We start from the raw sequence: 20,804 nt of genomic DNA on the forward strand, positions 1-20,804 counted from the left end.
GAGAGTTTCATTGTCCAAATAACCATCTCTTCAATCAGAATACCACAGACCAATAGCTAAAACACAACGCTAATCACCACTGCAAACATAAGTAAAATGGAGAATGACAAGCAGAGATATGAAGCAACATAATAATATTCTCATCCAAATGTGAGAACTTGACCCAGTTCTCCTTGAGATTGAGATATTTGTTGGGGACTTTCAGATCACAAGGGAAAAAGAATATGAGGAAACTGATGACATAAGTGAACCTACAAGAGAATAAAGTCATTTTGCGTGTAAAAATTAAAACAGTACCTAATAAATGATAGATAAGAGAGACTCATTAAAATGTTAACTTTATTGAGGAGCAAAGATACATCTGTTTTGTTTCATTGTTATATATGTGCTCCCAAGTACCTAGGAAAATACCTGTCATGTAATGTTACAAGTGTTTATGATAAGCTGGATAAATTGCTGGTTTAATTTCATTTCAATGGTTTGTGTTGGAGTGTTCATAAATTACTTTTATTTTTTATAGGTTATTACATTCTCATTTGCTCCTCCATCTAAATTTTCAATTCTTTTAATTTATTTTTTGGAGTCTCCCAGTTTTCTATATCCCATCAGGATCCTGGAGATGTAAAGTATTTACCTTGGGTATTTGTGGTGGGAAGAGATTTAGATCATGTTTATCTGACCTGCTTCTTTCACTAGTGCTAAACCCAGGCTGAACTAAGGCTATTGAACCCTGCTGAAGCAGGTTAGCCTAGCCTGTGATTACTGTGTTCAGCGCTTACTTCAACTTCTTTTTTTTTCTTTTTTCTTTCTTTCTTTTTTTTTTTCTTTTCTTTTTTTTTTTTTTTTTGGTCACAGAGACAAAGAGAGACAGAGAGAGGCACAGACCTGGATAGATAGACAGCAGGAAGGGAGAGAGATGAGAAGCATCAATTCTTCATTGCGGTTCCTTAGTTGTCCATTGATTGCTCTCTCATATGTGCCTTGACCGGGGAGCTACAGCAGAGCAAGTGACCCCTTGCTCAAACCAGCGACCTTTGGACTCAAGCCAGTGACCATGGGGTCATGTCTATGATCCCACACTCAAGCCAGAGACGCCGTGCTCAAGCTGGTGAGCTCGCGCTCAAGCCAATGACCTCAGGGTCTCGAACCTGGGTCCTCTGCATCCCAGTCCAGCGCTCTATCCACTGCGCTACCACCTGGTCAGACACTTCTACTTCTTTTACATACATTCCGTTTCTACTTCATCTTCATTTTCTTTACTGTTACCTCTTCTTCTAAATGTCAGTGTACCCTAGGTCCAAGTTCTAGTCCTGCTTCTTCTTTTTCTCCATTCTGTCTCCCTTTATTTTAAATACCAAATACATGCTCCTGAATTACAAAGACATATCTCTAGCCTTGGCCTACCTCTTAAGCTGCAAATCTGTATACTCAATCCCTTACTTGGGTGAAACAAAGAAAAACGTTACCGTAAGTCTAAAATGGAACTCCTTATTTCCACTGTTCCTTTCACCCCCATTCACACCCAGTGCTCTTCCCAATCTCCCAGTGTTTCACTCAACTAGCTCTTCAAACCACGGAGCCATCCTGGGTCCTGACCCACTTCTTTACCCTTTAACTTCAGCTCATGAACAAGTGTAGTCATTTTTTACCTCCAAATTGATTCTCAAATCTACTTGCTTTTAGTTCCACTCGTCACACCCAAGTGTAAACTAGTATCATCTCTTTTTGAGACTAAGGCAACACATTGCTCCCTGCTACCCACCTCTGACCTTGAAGAACTCATCTGCACACAGCAGCAAAAAGCTCTAAGTGTCAGCGCCCTCTTAGCAGTCAATGGGCATTGACCCCGTTATAGTTGGAAAACAATGAGAAATTGTTCCTGTCACCCGCCAGGCCTATGTGAAGTGTCCCCTCTGTGCTTACGCACGTTCCCTGGTGCCCCTCTGACCTTTCGGCTAGTGCTATGCCCCTCACATGCTGTCTGGCTGCCAGACAGGTTTGCAGCGTGACCTCAGGCCCTGGAAACTGCTGTTTCCTGTGCCTGCAACGTTCTCTTCTCAACTATTTTTGTTTTGTTTTGTTTCTGTTTTGACAAGTTACAAACATAACAAACACCTGTGACCTACCACCAAAAACAACCATTTTGCCATTTTCCTTGATTTTAACATTATAGTAATAGAACAACGGCAGTCCCTTTGAGCGTCTTCCCCAGTTCCATCCCTCCTCCTTACTCTGAACCAGTCTGGGTATTACTTGTTCCCTGGCCTGCATCCATTTCTCCCTCCCCCCTTTCTCACACAGCATTGACTTTAATAAGGCACTCTCATCTCCTCCAGTCTGCCCCCTCCCTCGTGGGCCTCAGAAAAAGGCAATGTGGCCCAGTTGTGGCCAAAGAGGCAAGGAGACAAGAAGGAACATTTACTGGGGCTGGAGCTGTGCTTCTCCCCCACACCCTCCCCAGGTATACACCGCGAAGCGGGTAGCACTTTCAGAGGGTCCTCCTCTCTCCATACTGCCCTCAAGCTTGCCTTTAGAGAGGCAGGGTGGGACCCGAGGAGCCAGGTTATCTAAATTTCTGACCCAATGCCAAGGCAGAAGCGAAACGATGTTCTTGTTTGTTCAGTCCTCCTCATCATTTGTCATTTTCTTATCTTGCATAACTGTCAGCTCAAAATTTAAAACATCACAAACAGAAAGAAACGACCTTCTACAGGTCCCCACCCTTCTCCCAAAAATGAAAGAAAAAGGATTTCTTTCTTTTATAGCTCACTATTATTTGGGGGGAGCATATTATTTTACTATACTTCTGGGTGTGTTTATACTCGTGCTATGAAAAACTTTCTTATGCAAGGTGAAGTCTCCATTCAGACCTAAAATGTTTAAAATGACAATTCGAAACTAACCCTTCTGTTTCTCCTCTCTGCTTGTAGGTTGCGGCATGTTTACTCTCCTGTCATCTGTCACGGCTGCTGTGAGTGGCCTTCTGGTGGGTTATGAACTTGGGATCATCTCTGGGGCTCTTCTTCAGATAAGAACCTTATTAGCCCTGTCTTGCCAGGAGCAAGAAATGGTTGTGAGCTCCCTTCTCATTGGCGCCTTCCTAGCCTCTCTCACGGGAGGAGTCCTAATTGACAGGTATGGAAGAAGGGCTGCCATCATCTTGTCGTCCTGCCTCCTTGGACTTGGAAGCCTAGTATTGATACTCAGTTTATCTTACACGGTTCTGATCGTGGGACGCATCGCTATAGGGGTTTCCATTTCACTCTCTTCGATTGCCACTTGTGTTTACATAGCTGAGATTGCCCCACAACACAGAAGGGGTCTTCTCGTGTCCCTGAATGAGTTGATGATTGTCACTGGCATTCTTTTTGCCTACATTTCAAATTATGCCTTTGCCAATGTTCCCCATGGCTGGAAGTACATGTTCGGCCTTGTCATTCCCTTGGGAGTTCTGCAAGCGATCGGAATGTACTTTCTTCCTCCAAGTCCCCGGTTTCTGGTGATGAAAGGACAGGAGGAGGCTGCTGGCAAGGTTCTTGGAAAGTTGAGAGCCATCTCAGATACAATGGAGGAACTCACTCTGATCAAATCTTCCCTGAAAGACGAATATCAGTATAGTTTTGGGGATCTGTTTCGTTCAAAGGACAATATGAGGACCAGAATAATAATAGGCTTAACACTGGTATTTTTTGTACAGATCACTGGCCAGCCAAATATATTATTCTATGCATCGACTGTTTTGAAATCTGTTGGCTTCCAAAGCAATGAGGCAGCTAGCTTAGCCTCCACAGGGGTTGGGGTTGTCAAGGTCATCAGCACCATCCCGGCCACTCTTCTTGTAGACCATGTTGGGGGCAAAACTTTCCTCTGTGTTGGCTCTTCCGTGATGACAGCCTCACTGGTGACCATGGGCATTGTGAATCTCAACATCCACATGAACTTCACCAATATCTGCAGAAGCCAGAATCTTCTCAACCAGTCCTTGGATGTGTCTCTGTTTCATGCACCAAGAAACTTGTCAGCCATCAATGAAACTCTTAGGGAGTCCTTTAAGGGGATCGCTTCCCACAGCAGAAGCTCAATGATGCCTACAAGAAATGATGTGGATAAGAGAGATGAGATGGCATCAACCTTCTTACTAAATACTGGACTGAGCCAAACTGAATACCAGATACTCACAGATCCTGCAGAAGTCCCACCTTTTTTGAAATGGCTATCCTTAGCCAGCTTGCTTGTTTATGTTGCTGCTTTTTCAATTGGTCTAGGACCGAGTAAGTATTTTATTTTTTATTTCTTCCTTCTCACCCCTTATAAATGTTAATGAATTTCTTTTGACCAGTGAGAGCATCCTACTGTTATAGCATCTCATACACAGAACTATTAGAAATAGGCAGGGATAATATTGGCGACCTGATGTTTCTACTAATGCAGAAAAGATGCTTGGCTTATACCTGCGTAATGAAATGTTCAGGACCAGTATTTGCCTGAAGGGTAAGTTTGCCATTATCTGTCATATGAGGATACTTTAACACCAACTGATTGGAGATGAACCAGACCTTGAAAGATATTTATTGCTCAAGAGAATATATTGTTTCATGAAAGCAAAGTTAACTGAGGTAACTTTGTTTTTAGGTGTCATTCCTGAGTTTCTTCATAAATGAAAGGGGGAAAAAATCAGATTTTCTTAAAGACACAATAGTGGATATTTTCTAAGTACAATGAATAAGAAGGGAATTATGAGTAGGAAAGGAGGATGCATTGTTCTTTAAGTATATTTTATCACTAGAGTAACCTCCCAGGCACTTCATTCTCCTCTGTTAAACAACAGAAAGGGAGTCAACTTACTTCTATTAAACTGAGTACAAATAATTTACAGCGAGATAGCTACAAGGGTGTTTTATTTTGTGTAGCTGGCTACTCCAGTGACAATGTTTAAGCCCTACTCTGGAGCAAACTCTCAGGGGTTTGCTAGAATAGATTGTTTGTTAAAGTTTCCTAGTCTTTTAGCTTCAGCCTGAAAGCCTAAACCTCTCTGTGGAGAAATTATAGAAGGTCTTTTGTACATCTCACTAGAAAATGAAGTGCTTAATCTCTATTCTCAACTCTCCTCCTCGCTCTCTCACAGAGCTGGTATTAAAACCTTTGTTAACAAGGATCAAGAACCAAGCAAACCTGCTCAAATAAAAGGACATTTTGGAAGTTAAGAATAATAAGACATGGACTGTGTTGAAGGAAAAGGAATCTCACAGATAACTGTGGGTTTCTGCTGCCAGGAACTGGATGGTGTGTTTGGATAAGAAGTCATTTTAGGACTGCGTTAATTATCAGTATTTAGTGGCTAATTCTTTAACAACCAAGAACTATGCTAAATGCTGGGGAAACAGAAATGAACAAGGCAGATTGAGTCTTTGTCTTCAAGGAGACTATAGTTGAATGGACTGAGCTCTGTGTTCTTGTGTCTGCTTCTTTTTTGGTTAGCAACCAGCAGGTTTGGCCAATTTAATTTCAGTTAGTTAATAACTGGACTTGCACATGGCTGACACGGCCTCTCTTTCAACTCTACTTCTTCGTCTTTCAGTCTACTCCCATTTCTAAATGAGATCGGTCTCTACATATTAATTCGTTCAAATGCCAGAGCGAGAGAGGGACTCTGTTCTTTGCTGTGACAAGTCATAGGTCTAATCAGAAATGGCAAGATTGGGACACATGGTCCAAAACATTGATGGCCAGAAGCTGGTCCTTCCTCTGGCACTTTAGTAGAAAGATTGTTCTATAAGGGACTGTGCAGGGTCAGATAGAGAAAACACAACAAGACCATTAGCCTCAGATCTCCTGAACCTTGACCTTGCTTTTTTAAGCCTTAACAATGATAAATGTCATTAATGAACAGTATCCTGGAAATAAGTTTTGACCAGGATTTAATTATCATAAGTGTGTATCTGTGAGGCACTTGCCTTAATTTTGACTGGCTGCTAGGACAAATATTGGATGGTTTAGACAATAAACATTTCTATCTCACAGTCTGGGGGCTGGGCAGGCCAAGATCAGGGGGCTGGCAGATTCTGCTTCCTGGTTTGTAGATGCCACCTTCTTGCTGTGTGCTCACATGGTAGAGAAAAGGAGAGAGAGAAAAAGGGGAGGGAGTGGAGAAAGAGAGAAAAAAAAAGAGAAAGAGAACTAATTAGTTATTTTGTGTCTCTTCTTACAAGGGCACAAATCCCATTATGAGGGCTTAATTCTAATGACCTAATTACCTCCCAAAAGCCCCATCTCCAAAAGCCATCACATCGGGAATTAATGTTTCAACATATAGCGGGGCACAAAAATGAAGTCTACACACTACTTATATGGGTACTCTGATATCTAAAGCTAATGAAATCTGAGCAAGGGTCTTAAATTTTTATTTTCAGAAACTTTTTAAACTTTATGAAAAGGGCAAGACAGGAATGCTATCTTATACCCAGGAACAACTTAACCTTGTTTGTGAACTTTGCTATACTAATAAGTATAAGAAATATTACTCTTTTGAAGAAATTCAGGTGGTAGATATTGTTTTATTAATTTCCAATGCCAGCATCTTATTTCCTATATATTCATCATAAAACTAAAAAAAAAAAAAATTTCTTTTTATGTCAATTTTCTTGACCTAACCATTTAAAATATGAACAATCAACTAAGAATCTAAGAAAAGGTTAACATGAAGGAAGGGATGCCCTCTTTGTTTTAATTCAGAGAAACTTGCAATATGGTAGAGATTGTGACATGCTGCATATTATAATATGAGAGATGTTGGTTACTTCCAGAACCAACCCAGTCATAGTAAGAATCTTCTTAAGTTCATTCTACTCTTCTCTCATTAGATTTTGGGTAATTTTGAAAAATGTAGCAAATTCTTAGTCACCAACATATCATTTGATATGTTATTATAGTAGAGCAAGAATTCCCTTTTTCAGAAAATTCAATCTGATTTTGAAAAAAATTATTGAAGACTATTTGCTTACCCTTTAAAATTACTTAAATACTATTCTATATGGATTGTTACAATAAAATTTAAGCTTTAGATTCAACTAATATTTATTGATACCCACTATGTCAAATACTGTGTTTTACCTTCATAACTAGCCTGTGAAGAAGGAGTATTCACCAAATTTTACAAATGATAACATTGCATCAGAGAAGTGACTTGCTCAAAAAATGAAAACATCTCTTGTCCTCTGAAATTCAGTGTTAATTCCCAATTCAAGACAAGAATAGGCAGTCTTGTGCTGGTCTTGATAGTAAAGGTTAATTATTTTTAGTTCAATCTTCTCCATGAAGATGCCTTAGATGTAAGAATGAACAAAAAGAGTATATCACTGTCCATCACATGAGGCTATCAAATGGGCCACCCTGCATTTTATTCCAGATGGAGACAGTCTCTTTTTCTGAGGCCTGGTTAAATAAGTACGCACGTATTTTTCATAAGCCTGAGCTACAGGCTGAAAGAGAAGGACAATGATAAGAATACAGAAGTTTTTGATGTGCACTTACTTGAATAACCAAACTCGATTAAAAGACTGTTAAATGCATATTTTGGTTAGAATTCAAGCTCAACTATAACAAAGACCACAAAATAGTGGCTTAAGCAAGATAGGAGTTTCTTTCTGTCTCTCACTTAACAACCAGAGCTGGGTAGTTAGTTCCAGGTGCTGCCGAGGCTCCCGGGATCAGCCACCTAGAGCCTAAAGGTAATGTCCCCAGATCTCACTGTGGCCAGTATTGTAATATTGGTTCTCATTCTATCACGATGGCTATTTTAAACTATGAATGTGCATTTTAAAATTTCGTCCCCTTTTTCTGGTAGCTACTGGTCCCTGAGAATAAGTGGAATGCACAAAGCAGAGTCAGTTAAAGGAAGGCTGGGTGTACAGACACCTGCGTAATAAAGTGTGAACCGGTGTGAGTGATAGAGGATAAGGATTTCTGAGCGGGATCAGACCTGACACCATGTGGGAAACGCTGAGAAAGCGAGGGTCGGAAGGGGCGGGTTGGAGGAAAAGGAGAAGGACCCTGGTCAGAGCCACGGAGGGAGGCTGGGGAAGTGTCTGCGGAGGGGTGTTGTCTCTGCATCTGTGTGCAGCTGGCAGTCTGTGCAGGGCCGCGGGGCCGCAGGAGGAAAGCTGGGCCCTCGGAGGGAAGCAAGGACAACAGAGCAGACCTTGCCGGGCCAGAGTGGAATTTGTAAGAAGAAAACTAAAACCCACATCAGTCTCTCATCGCATCGACTTCGAAGATGCTGGACTCCCAGGGAAACACTGGTGTCCTTTCCCTTAGAGCCCTGACAGTGTGGCCGGCCTAGTAGTTGGAGACGCTGAAAAAGGAGATGTGGTCGCACTAGCTGTTCCCCCGCACCACCAAGGAGAAGCAGCAGGTCGCAACAGTGTGCGCAGGCTGCAGTGACAGCGAGGGCCCTGATTTAAACCCCCCACGCACAGGGCTGAGGTGTCACTTGGACCTCCCAAGTCTCATGCAAATTTCTCTTCTTGCCATCCCTAAACCAGAACTATACAGGGAAGGGAATTCTGGGAAATGTAGTTCCAGCTTAGCGAAATTGGCAGTACAGAACTGCCAGACAGAATAAGGAAAGAAATATTTCAGAAGGTCAAGGGCCCTGTATTCTGTCTTCAGTTGCTGTGATAGACATTTATGTCTTTTCATAAAAACATTAATTGCTAAAATTTATGGTTAGCTTTCATTCCATCTACTTCTAAAAAAGAGGTCCTGAGGTCATTTCATTAATGCCTCTTGGCGTTTGTTTCTTTATAAAACCAAAACCACTCTTCTGCTAATGCATTCGGAAAGCTTTCATATTTCTTTTCTCAGGAACAGTAATTATCTCCCTTGAGCTGATGACTCTCACTGGTCTCCAGGAGTATCATCTCACATGACTTCTAGTTCCTTTTTCCGCAGAGTCCTGGACTCTCCCACTTGGATGCTTCTCTGGGAGCCAAACACCAGAAACCCGATGGTGAATTCTTATTCCCTGTCACCAGGGGACCTTCCCTTTCTTTTTCTGGGGGGAGTCAGTCTGCCAGTCACTCAGGTTTGATGCTCTCGGACCTGTGTCCAATGCAGTGACCAAATGCTCTTGGGTTTTCTCTCACAAATGGCCCTATGTTTATCTTTCCCTTCCCATTTCTGCCATTCTTACTTCTCCATTATGGTCATTCTGAGGTTGCTAGGAGAACGCAGTTCTCTCTTGTCCCAAGCCTTTCTCATAACCGCCCATCCTCCATACCAGTATTCCTTAAATACTATTTTCTTCATGTCACCAGTGTGCACGCACCTTCCATGGTGTCCTACTTTCTACCGCATCGGAGAAGTCAAATACTTCGCAGGATGAAAAGGAGATTAGAAATGATTGAGTCTAACATCTTGTTTTTATTGAAAATAAACAAGAAACACCAGGAGACTGAGATCACACAAATTTAGAAATAAAACCCCAGGTTATCGGAAGCCTAATTCCGTGATCTCTATTGCTGCATCACTCATCGTTGAGGGAAAATTGCATGACTTTCAAACCTTCCATCATCTCACGCAACGATGTTAGGGCATTTGCAGAACTCCAGGGGGAACCATTTACATTGTAGTTTATAGAGTTGTGCTCCAGGGCCACCATTCATGCAGAAGTACATACAGATTCCACGTAGACTACAAAGTGAATGAGGACCCCTGACATTGGGCAATGAGGCAATGGCTTACCGCTCTGGGCTTCTTTATTTTTCACTGCTTTACGCTTACTCTGCCCTACCCAAATCCTTCCTGTCTTTAAAGCTCAGTGAACTTCTTCTCTCCTCTATTAATTCACTTCATTTCTTAGAGGTCTTTATTTGTATGAATTACTAGTTATTTCTAGTATAGAGTAGGTCAGTTCTGGGCTATCAGAAGCTTAAATTTAAAGTCAGAAAACTTGGTTCTAATCCAGGACTTGTACACCTGGCTGTGTGATCTTTAAGTCATTTAGCTTCAGGAAGCTGTTTCTAATCTATGAATCAGGCATAATAATACCTGTCTTATCTTACAGATTGAGCATCATGTGAGCTAACTCATGTGTGTTTTGTATGCTATAGAATATGATATAAATGGAAATTACAGTGTGATACATACACAGCATAATACACAGTGTTATATAATTTAGTCCTTACTGATACAGTATATTGCTTTTGTATGTTTCTTTTGGTTTATTAGCCAGAATATGATGGCTGTATTATAAGTTCTTTGAGGAAAAAAATGATATCTTCTATTTCTTCTTCCCTCCCTTTAAGGGAGCCCTGAATAAATCTGAAAAGCATGCAAGAACACCTTTGGGTTTCGAAGGAGACGAAGAAGAAGGACTTGAAAAGTAAGATGCAGAAATAGGAGAAATCGTAAAGTGTGCTTCCTTACACGTGTCAAGCTACCTGCAGGGCCAACTAAATGCCACATAAATTAGAAATGCGAGGCTGCCAAAGAAGTGCCTGCTTCTGCCAAACACCATCACGAGTTATTTTGCAGAATAATTCATCACATGGGCATGTGTTCTAAAAATCTCTTTCTGTTTTTGTTCATGAGAAAAGACGCAGAGGAGTCAGTAGTGTTTAGAAACAAGTAGTGGGAGGTATTTAAGGGTTTTCTTTGTTAAGTCATAGTTATTTGAGAATTTCAGACACAGAGGACCTAAAAGTAGTTGTGTGTGTGTGTGTGTGTGCGCACGCGCACACGTTTTTGGACAGCTCTGCGTTTTTCTACAATATGGAGAAGAGAGCTTCTTTGAGAATTTCTTAGACTAAAACCAATACTAGTGAGATAGAGAATCTCAGAGTTGAAAGAGGTTTGGGTATGGAAAACAGAAATAACCCTTCATCTTGTGATTTCTCCAACTTATAATTGCAATTCCCAGGACTTGCCTGAGGCTGGGGAGCATGCAGCATGAGATAGAATTCTGAACCAGCCTGTCGAAGAGAACAAGCAATTATTTTCCATCTGTGATTTGGGGCTAGGTATTGATTCTCCTTAAGCTTTTAGAAGGGATTTGAATCATTGTCCTTTTTTTTTTTTCTTGCTAAGAGTCAGTCATTTTAATCTGTATTCATGTTGTAGTTTATTTTTTCTAAAGAAAACATACTATAGGAATTCTAATTCAATTACCAAAACTGTATTCTAGAGCATTGGTATAAACTGCAGAAACCAATTCAAATTTAAAGAATATTTTTATTAGGAGTAAGATTTTCATACCAGATCTTGAATGCATCTATAACTTATTAACCTAATGTAATTATTATTCAGGTATTTCATTTAGAGAGTTGATTGCTTATAATAAAGTAAATCCTTTCTGTAAATAGAGGTATAAACAAAAAAGTACTCGTGCTGTTCTAAAGTAAAATCAAAAGCAAGATTACACCATCTTTTATGAGCTTTCTTAAATATGGGTTGACTTAGAACATTTCTTAATTGTATTAAGTCATATCGTAATTTCTTCTGCCAAAAAAGCATTTCTATTTTTAGGTTACAGTTTTGTCCTACATCACTTTCCTTTCAGGTTCTCTTTCTCCCTAACCGTAAAAGAATAGAGTTGCCCTAGCAACTCTAGGCCAATTGCGGCACAGTTTGGTTGCTCTGCTACCGCCCACCATGAAAGCTGGAAGGCCCACTAGTGGGCGGGAGGGAACAGATTGACCAGCACTGCAAAAGTGGGCGGTTTTTATAAAAAGTTTGACGACCCCTGCTAGAGTCTGGAATTCAGGAGAGGAAACAAATTTGATACCAAGTAATCTTACATATTGTATTTGATATATTTGAAATATTTTTCTAAGAAGGGATCCATAGCTTTACCAGCTTGCTAAAGGGGTTCATGGCCCAAAGAGGTTAAGAACCTCTGCCTTGCATTTCTCTTTAACTAATACTAAATTTCTTCCATCAAATAAAATTAGGATATATGCTCTATAGTTTATATTGGAGACTACTATTAAATATTTTGTTTTCCATACCTGATATTTCACTTTCAAATGTGTTCAAAATCTTTTTTTTAAATGAGTGACAGGGAGACAGAGACAGACTCCCACATGTGCCCCAACCAGTACCCACCCAGCAAGACCCCTACCCATCTGGGATGTTGCTCTGTTACTCAGCAACCAAGCAATTTTAAGTGCCTGAGGTGAAACCATGGAGCCATTCTCAGCACCAAGGACTAACTTGCTCAAACCATTTTGAGCCATGACTGCAAGAGGGAAAGAGAGAGAGAAAGAAAGAGAGAGAGAAGGGGAATAGAGAAGCAGACGAACACTTCTTCTGTGTGTCTTGACCGAGAATTGAACCCAGGGCTTCCACATGCCGGGCTGATGCTCTACTGCTGAGCCAACTGGCCAGACCAAATGTGTTCAAAATCTTAACCTTACTCTCCATGGTATTTCTGGGGTGATCCTGACTATCAGTTTAGCTTCTTTTAATAATTAAATATTTTTCTGTTATGGTACAAACTTCTCAGTAGAACCAGAGTCCTGACATCAGGAGAACTTAGAGCCACGTGAAGATTTCTTCTATTCATGCTTTCGAGGTAAAGCCAAAATGAGCCCAAATACAAGGCATAAAGTTATTATCTCATAAGTTCATTTGAGGTGATACTTGTATAGAAACCCAGCTCTTCTTAAAATAGCCACTGTAACTCAGAAAAATGTGTGTGGCTGTTCTGTTCATAATAATTACCAGGACTTTTTCAGATCCACAGATTCCTACATCTGTAATTAGTTAACATCCTCTTTCATCTCATGATTAATATATTTTCATTATGAGCATATGAAAGGAATTTGTTCAAGGTCACATATTAAGTTCAGTTAGAAGACTGTAACTGTCATCCTTAAACTACCTTTGTATTCACATATTGAAATAGAATCTTACACTGAAGACTGAATGACAGATGACATCCAATTACCTCCCCCAATTTCTTCTGTCACATAAGGGGGAGTTCCAGCAAGACATCGTCTTGGAGCGACCAAGAAGAAAAGAGAGAGGGAGAAAGCCTGGGGCATTCATTGATTCACTCACTCATGCAGTATGTGTGTATTGCTCACCAATGATGTAGCGGGCATAGCACCAGGTGTTGGAGAGCCAGGGATGGCTGAACAAAACCTACATCCTGTCCTTATAGAGCTCGTGTGGGGACAGAAAATAAGCAAGGAAATGAAGACATGTATAATGTCACTTCAGGAAAAGAGAAGTGTTACAATTTAGATGGAGGTTAAGAATGATAACAAAAAATGAAGACAAATGAAACAGCGTGTTTGGATGTGGGTTCTATCAGATCAGGTGGTAGCAAAGGGCCTTTCTGAGATGATAACATAAGGGCTACGGCTTGGATGAAGAAACTAGTGTGTAACTCTGGGAGGAGGGAGTTTTAAGCAGGGAGAATGGCAGGTCAAGTGGCCTTGAGGAAGACATGAGTTAAAACTTTAGGAGAACAGCAAGAAAGCTTATTGAGGTTGTATTACATGGTGTTTGAATTTGGACTAGGGCTTTGGCATCATTTTGAGTCCCAACTCCACAAAGTAGGACTTTCAGCAAGTCAGTGCATCTCTGAAGGCATCAGTTTCCTTATCTAAAAAATACAGCAATCCTGTCCCATGGTGATTTATACAGAAGCAATCTGTATAAAGTGTATTTAGTTTAGTGTCCGGTTTGCTGCATGAACTCAATTAAGTATCTGGCTATGGTCAAACTGATGGGTGGTTCTGATAATGGCAGCACTGTCCTCAGCAGGCATTTTGTTTAAGTCATGTCAGGACACACAGGAAGTGCTTCGTAGCCTTCTGCTGAATTATGATGCCACGATCTTCCTCACTTCCCTTCTATAAACCATTCTAGTTTGGTCATGACTACAAAAATACATTTGTGGCTTGAAGTATGGTTCAATTCTGGATTACCTGCAGTAAACAGAGCTTCCTAGAAAAACAGACAGGTTGTACAGAAAATCCCAAGGTTCTGGTGAAAAGTGAAGGATGTGATTTAGACTGAGAAACACCCAAAGGTCCACTCTTCTAAGTTTGCACAACTAATTTAGATGATATGTCTTATGTACCCAAAAAACTGTCTTGTTTACTGTTGTTTCCTAGGCCGGCCCACAATAGAGGCTTAATAAATATTTGTTAGATGAATAAAAAACATCTCAAAAAAAAAAAGAGAGAGCTGTTTCTGGAACTCTCTTAGCTTCTGTGATGAAAGGGGAGTTCTCTCTCTAGACTGGGGTTGATGCATCCTGATCTGCTCTGGCATGAATCTGAGTCAGTGTTTAGGGAATGAAAGATAACTGTGGTTTGTGTGGAACCCTATGGACATTTGACCAAAAATTATATCTGAGAAAAACTACTCAATTGCGAATTCAGGGATATCTCCAATTCAACTGATGACTAAAGAAAGTTTATGTTTTAAAGGTACCAAAATTGCCTGACCAGGCAGTAGCACAGTGGATAGGGTGTCAGACTGGAACACAGAGGACCCAGGTTTAAAACCCTGAGGTCACTGGCTTGAGCGCAAGCTTATCTGGCTTGAGTGCAGTCTCACCCACTTGAGCGGAGGGTTGCTGGCTTGAGCGTGAGATAATAGACATGACCCCATGGTCACTGGCTTGAACCCAAAGGTTGTGGCTTAAGCAAGGGATCACTTGCTCTGCTGTAGCCCCCTTGGTGAAGGCACATATGAGAAAACAATCAATGAACAACTAAGGTGTCACAATGAATAATTGATGCTTCTTGTCTTTTTCCCTTCCTGCCTGTCTGTCCCTATCTGTCTCTCTCTCTCTGTCTTTTTACTAAAATAAATAAATAAATAAAAGGTACCAAAATTAAAGTAATTAAAAAAATTTAAGGTGTTAGACAAAATATTCATTTCCAAGCATATGACCCAGCCCTTCCCCTAGAAAAACAAAAAAAGAGATTAAGATTAACCATATCATGAGCTGATTATTCTTATCTTTTTAAAATAATTGAATGTTTTTAAACTTGACTCTTTATCATGAATAATTTAAGGTAATTCTTTCATGGTTTTCCTAAGAGTAATGTGTGAAAATCTGAACCTGGAATCTGGTTGCTTTTGCTTACTTAATTAGCATTAGAGCTAACAGATATATTTCAATGGATTATTTCAGGCTTCAGAATTACATTAAATCCCTCATATATGAAAGGGCAATCCAAAGTTAATAATGGCAATAAAGATCTTTGTAGAAAAATTATACCATAGCTCAAGTAAACAAACCCTCAAGAACTGCAAAATGGATAATATTTTGGCCCACTTATAAGTTAGCAAGTTGGCCTGTCACAGTTTTATGGATGTTGGCAAAAAGTGTTTGGTCAGAGGCAAAAAACTATTTATTACTCCTTGCAATAACAATAGCCAGAATGTCAGCATATGCACCAGTTCCCCTTGCTCCAATACAGACAGGGCCACATAAAGAGGGCTAGATGACACATGACGTGTTATTTTAGAAGAGAGGAGCCCCAAGCCTAGGGAACCCAAATCTTTTAAATAGACAGTAAGCCAACTTGAGTCCTTCCCTGCAGGGAGACTTCATCTTTAATTTATTGGGTAGTAAACACACCTTTGCTGTTTGTATAACAAACATCCTTGGAAAGAAAGCCTGAAACAGTGGAAGTCAATGCTTTTGTTTGTAAGACATGCAGAAATGCAAGAGACCCATGGAAAATTGTCACTCACCTCAAATATCATAAAAAGGCTGCTTTTTTGTTTTCAACAAGAAGCTAGAATTTCTTAAGGTTCATAGATTATAGAGCCTAGCTTTGTTTGGTTTCCTATTATGGAGTCTAACCAGCCTTTTGAAAGATGGGAATCAATCGGAAGCATAAGACTCATCTGCTATAACAGTATAAATTTTTTTTTAATATATTCATTTTAGAGAGGATAGAGAGAGACAGATTGAGAGAAAGAGAAGGGGAAGGAGCAGGAAGATTCAACTCCCATATGTACCTTGACCGGGCAAGCCCAGGGTCTCTTGCTATAACATTTACATTTAGATTTTATACCTATATAAGTTTAGTTCTTCAAAAAGAAACTTTTCGTGTGATGTTTGCACAGTTGAAGATTTTGACAATTCCAGGGATGTGGAACAGTAAGTTCTAATTCAGAAGTTTACTTAGCAGCCTTACTCCAATATATATTGGTTTAGAGCAGAGAGGCATACAGACCAGAAGGACATCAAGTGTTTCAGAAAGAGATTTTAATATTCTTCATATTTCTCCCTAGACCTCAGGCCCCTAATGTTCAGAACCACCACAATCAAGGGTTTTAGCAGTGCTCACCATCCTTTTCCGCCATTCTTAGGATAATGGCATATCATTAGAGAAAAGGTATATTGCACAAATTATCATTCCTTAAACAGGTAAATTTTGTTATTAAATGTAGCTGTTTTACAATCATGTTCACATGCTGGGTTTGTGTTAAGTGTCAGCATCTACTTTTAAGATCTAGCAAATTTTTTTCTTTTAACTCTGAGTTCTCAATTTACCAATATTCACATTGCTCTGCTCCCTTTGTTTAGCTAATTAAGTTAAAGGTCATTTTGCTTGATTAAAATGGTGAATTATTTGGTCCTCTAGTGTTTATCATTAAAATAATGCAAAATAAACAAAAAATGGTATCGAATGGTTTTACATTAAATTTGCATTCAAGCAAAAGAGGAAAAACTTAAAGAAATATGTGCCCTATGCCCTGGCCGGTTGGCTCAGCGGTAGAGCGTCGGCCTAGCGTGCGGAGGACCCGGGTTCGATTCCCGGCCAGGGCACACAAGAGAAGCGCCCATTTGCTTCTCCACCCCTCCGCCACGCTTTCCTCTCTGTCTCTCTCTTCCCCTCCCGCAGCCAAGGCTCCATTGGAGCAAAGATGGCCCGGGCGCTGGGGATGGCTCTGTGGCCTCTGCCTCAGGCGCTAGAGTGGCTCTGGTCGCAACATGGCGACGCCCAGGATGGGCAGAGCATCGCCCCCTGGTGGGCAGAGCATTGCCCCTGGTGGGCGTGCCGGGTGGATCCCGGTCGGGCGCATGCGGGAGTCTGTCTGACTGTCTCTCCCTGTTTCCAGCTTCAGAAAAAAAAAATGAAAAAAAAAAAAAAAAAAAGAAATATGTGCCCTTAGCCAGTGATTTTTTAACATTTTTCATCTCATGGCACACATAAACTAATTGCTAAAATTCTGTGGCATAACAAAAAATATATCTTTTGCCGATCTGACAACAAAATAGATACAATTTTGATTCATTCTCACCAAAGAGCTATTGTGTTTTTGCTGTTCTCAGTTTGTGATTGGCAATCTAAAAGAAAACAGGTCAATGCCCTCACTAAACAGTCAGGTATTGCATGTTGTAAAAGTTTTTGCGGCACAACGGTGTGCCCTGGTGCACTGGGAGAAAGTGGCTACCTCAGCTCATTCAATCCCATCTTTCTCTGTGGAGTTAGATGATGAGGCAGTAGTACCTGACAGAACCAGGGTCTTAAAACACATTTTGTAGCATGAGCACAGCTCAACTCTTTGTGGAATGACACCATCAATTCTGTTACCCTTAGCAACTGTTCACATAATACGTTGATGTTAAACCTTTTCTTCAGCCCAGCACAACCATACTCCTATGCCCTTGAAAATTATGAACATTGGACAGTAAAGATAGTAAAGGAACAGACTAAGGTTTTAATACGACCTGATAAACACACACATTCATTTTTTACTTCACTATTTTCTAGATCACAAGGTTAAGAATTTTTCTAAGAACATGTACCATATTAAAAACGGTAATACCTTTTTCTGATTGAAATCCAAAGCATCGATCATGAAAAAAAAACACAACATAAAATGTTACATCTGAAACATAACATTCAGGTTATAGTTTAAGAAAAAAGAAAAGGCTAATCTCTGTACTTCTTTCCTTTTTTTTTATTTTTTATTTTGAACTCTAGTTAAGTGGTCTGCAAATTAGGATATGCATACTCCAGGGGGGGGCACTTTCCAGAGTGGTCATTTAAAGATACTTCAAATGAAATCAATTTCAATTTCAAAAAATCTGTTTCCTAACATTTCTTCTTCCTTCTCCCAAGTTATGTGCTCTCCCACTTAAAAGAAAACACACCTATTACCCATCAGACATTGTAGGATAGGTGTCACACATTGTAAAAACCTCAGATACACTAATTAAAAAGACAATTGGAAATATTTGTGTAGGTGTAGGGTGGAAAAATGACTCTAATAACTACATGATAATCCTTTCATATACCTAGATGTTCTCAACAATTTGCTTTCAACAAAACTGAAGGATGACCTATTCAAGTTATCAGTTGATATTACAAATAACTGGTGGTGTTAAGTGGATGACTTGGATGAATGTACTATCAGAACCTTTCTTCAACTCCCCATCCATTTTCATTGTTCTTCAGAACAATAAATTCATCTATTTAAAGAGTAGAAATGTATTGTTAGTCTAGAAGTAAGTGACATTACCCTGGAATATCTTGGTTTGTTATTTAAGAAAACCAAGATCATATTCTTGAATAAAGTATTTCTTTTACAAAGCCAGGAGTGAACAAAACTCAGAGACGGAGAGAAGAGAGAATACGTAAAATAAATTAAAGTTACCACATCATTGTTGATGTGGGAGATGTTGGCTATGGTGGCATATATTTTTTTAAAGTATATAATTTTCCCACTTAGGGAATTTAGGATCCCAGATTCTAAAGAAACTGGGCACGTTCCCTTTCAAGTTCACATCTGAATGGCCCTCTGCAATGAGAGAAGTAAGTGTGCCGCATGCTACTTGCAAAGGCGCTGGGAGCCATGGGAGTAGGCTTCCCTCCTGTGAGGCACAGGCTCCTGGGCAAATCAAGTTGTTGAACATTTCGCAGCCTAAGCGTAGAACTTCCCCCAGCACTGGGAGGAGTTGTCTGGGAAGAGGTTCAGGACCTCCGTGGGACTCTCACACCGGGGCTACCATGCCCCAGGTTCAGGAAGGAGTTCAGGTTCAGAGTTCAGGAAGAGCCCAAGCCCAGAGAGTGCGCCTGGAGAACCACGGGCTTAAATCCCAAAGTCCAGGAAGTAACAGCACAGCCTCCGTGGGAAAACCTTGGTGGCAGCGGCAGGGGGGAGGGGATCAGCATGGCGGTTTACACGTGGCAGGGCTCAGTCATTTCCACTGACTGCCCCTGTTAATGCAAGTCCATGTCCTCCACTGCACACGGACACACTTCAACCTATCGGTCCTCCATGGGCCTTTTATGACGCTCTGTGCAGCCGTAAACACTGCAGATTTCCACAGGACCAGGCAAGTTCTGACAGGCAGCCTGCTTCAACACCACGTGAAATTCTGTGCACAGTTATCTCCCAGCCCGTCCCTGCAGCACAGAGAAGGCCTTACAGGCACGTGCAGATGCTGACATTTACAGAGACCTAGATCGCTGAGGGAGTCCTGGGAAGAGGGGAGAAGGGCGGAATGAGAGGGGTCAGGAAGAATTGTTTCAGGACCTGCTAAGCTAGTGTGGCTGCACTCACTGTCGCGTTCACCATCTCGGAATACTCTGCGGACCCCCACAAGCAAACAGCACACAGCATCTCCTGTGGGCCTCTCTTCAGGGAAGGGGACAGGAGGACAGCCAGACAGTCACTACTTCTTAACTTGGCATGTGGCAATACCTTGATTTCATTGTGGGAGAAATTAGGCCATCTCGATAGGGAAAAAAATCAGTGATTTTAATAATTTTATACTTGTCATTATAAATATCAACATAGTAAATCCCCTGGCGATATACCTTTGGGCTCCTTACTTATGAACTGAGTGAAACAAAGGTTCTCTGTGTCCTCGGTTTGGGGCACTCACAGTCCATTCCCAGGGGACACAAGGGCCTGTGAGATTCTGGTACTATCTTGCTCTTAAGCCTGCCAGGGAAGGCTCTTACCCTTTCAGTAAGTTCTAGCTTGCTGTGAGTGCCACTTAGGTTTTTATTTCACTCTCTCTAGATCTGAAAATGTGTGATTTTTTTTATGGTTCTGAAATCATAGTAAAAATAATATTCTCTTTATTTTGGCTTGACAGGCTCTATACTAAGAGGTAAATTGTCCTTGTCGAAACACTTGCCAATTGTTGCAACATCCAATCCATTAGATAAACCAGGGCATCAATTCTTGAAATCTTTCTATTGCAGGTAGAATTTAAAATTCTTTCTAAAAAGAAGTAGAAGCTTTCAGCAATGATACATTATCTTTTGAATTGTCAGGGGCGAGGTTTGCCTGACAAGTTTCCATGAGACACTGACAGAAGTCTCTCTTTCAATATTCAGTCCGTTGCTCACTGACTAGTCAAACTGCCCCAGGACTTGGCTCAGAGCTGCATTGAATACACACCTGGGAAAGGCTGTCAGTATGGATCTTGGGTGTTCTTGGACAAGCCCTTGACACTTCCATCTGAACACTTATAACTAGTACTGTGTGCCTCTGTCCCATCTCTTTGCTACTGAGACCCATCACTTGCTGCAACAGCAGGGTCCCCTCATTTTTATCTGTGGCTAACATGGCTCTGATGATCGCAGCAATGATTTTCCCAAAACCCCATCAAATAATTCCAAGAGGCCACCGTGATGAAAGGTCGGGAGGGGAAAGAGGGGGTTTCGGAGGTGATGAGGATGGGATAGAAGTAGATCAAGAGAACGTGTGTTAATTGCTCTACTAAAAGGAAATGAGAGTGCCCCTTCCCTCACCTCCTCCTCCCGGCTGCTAGAACAAAAGGCAGAAAGGACCCTCTACTCTACCCT

The 20,804-nt window shown here is 40.8% G+C and overlaps 1 protein-coding gene across 2 annotated transcripts in view; it reads left to right on the forward strand.

Annotated features, from left to right (window-relative positions):
• SLC2A12 (solute carrier family 2 member 12) overlaps positions 1-20,804 on the forward strand; it is a 79,392-nt gene that overhangs the window by 19,348 nt on the left and 39,240 nt on the right. For both annotated transcript variants that reach the window (XM_066373181.1, XM_066373179.1), the window contains exon 2: positions 2,931-4,271. In XM_066373181.1, coding sequence (XP_066229278.1) covers positions 2,931-4,271 — 1,341 coding nt within the window. The remainder of the gene's footprint in view (positions 1-2,930; positions 4,272-20,804) is intronic.

The sequence above is a fragment of the Saccopteryx leptura genome, chromosome 3, assembly GCF_036850995.1.
Source record: "Saccopteryx leptura isolate mSacLep1 chromosome 3, mSacLep1_pri_phased_curated, whole genome shotgun sequence".
In the NCBI taxonomy this organism is placed as follows: Eukaryota; Metazoa; Chordata; class Mammalia; order Chiroptera; family Emballonuridae; genus Saccopteryx; species Saccopteryx leptura.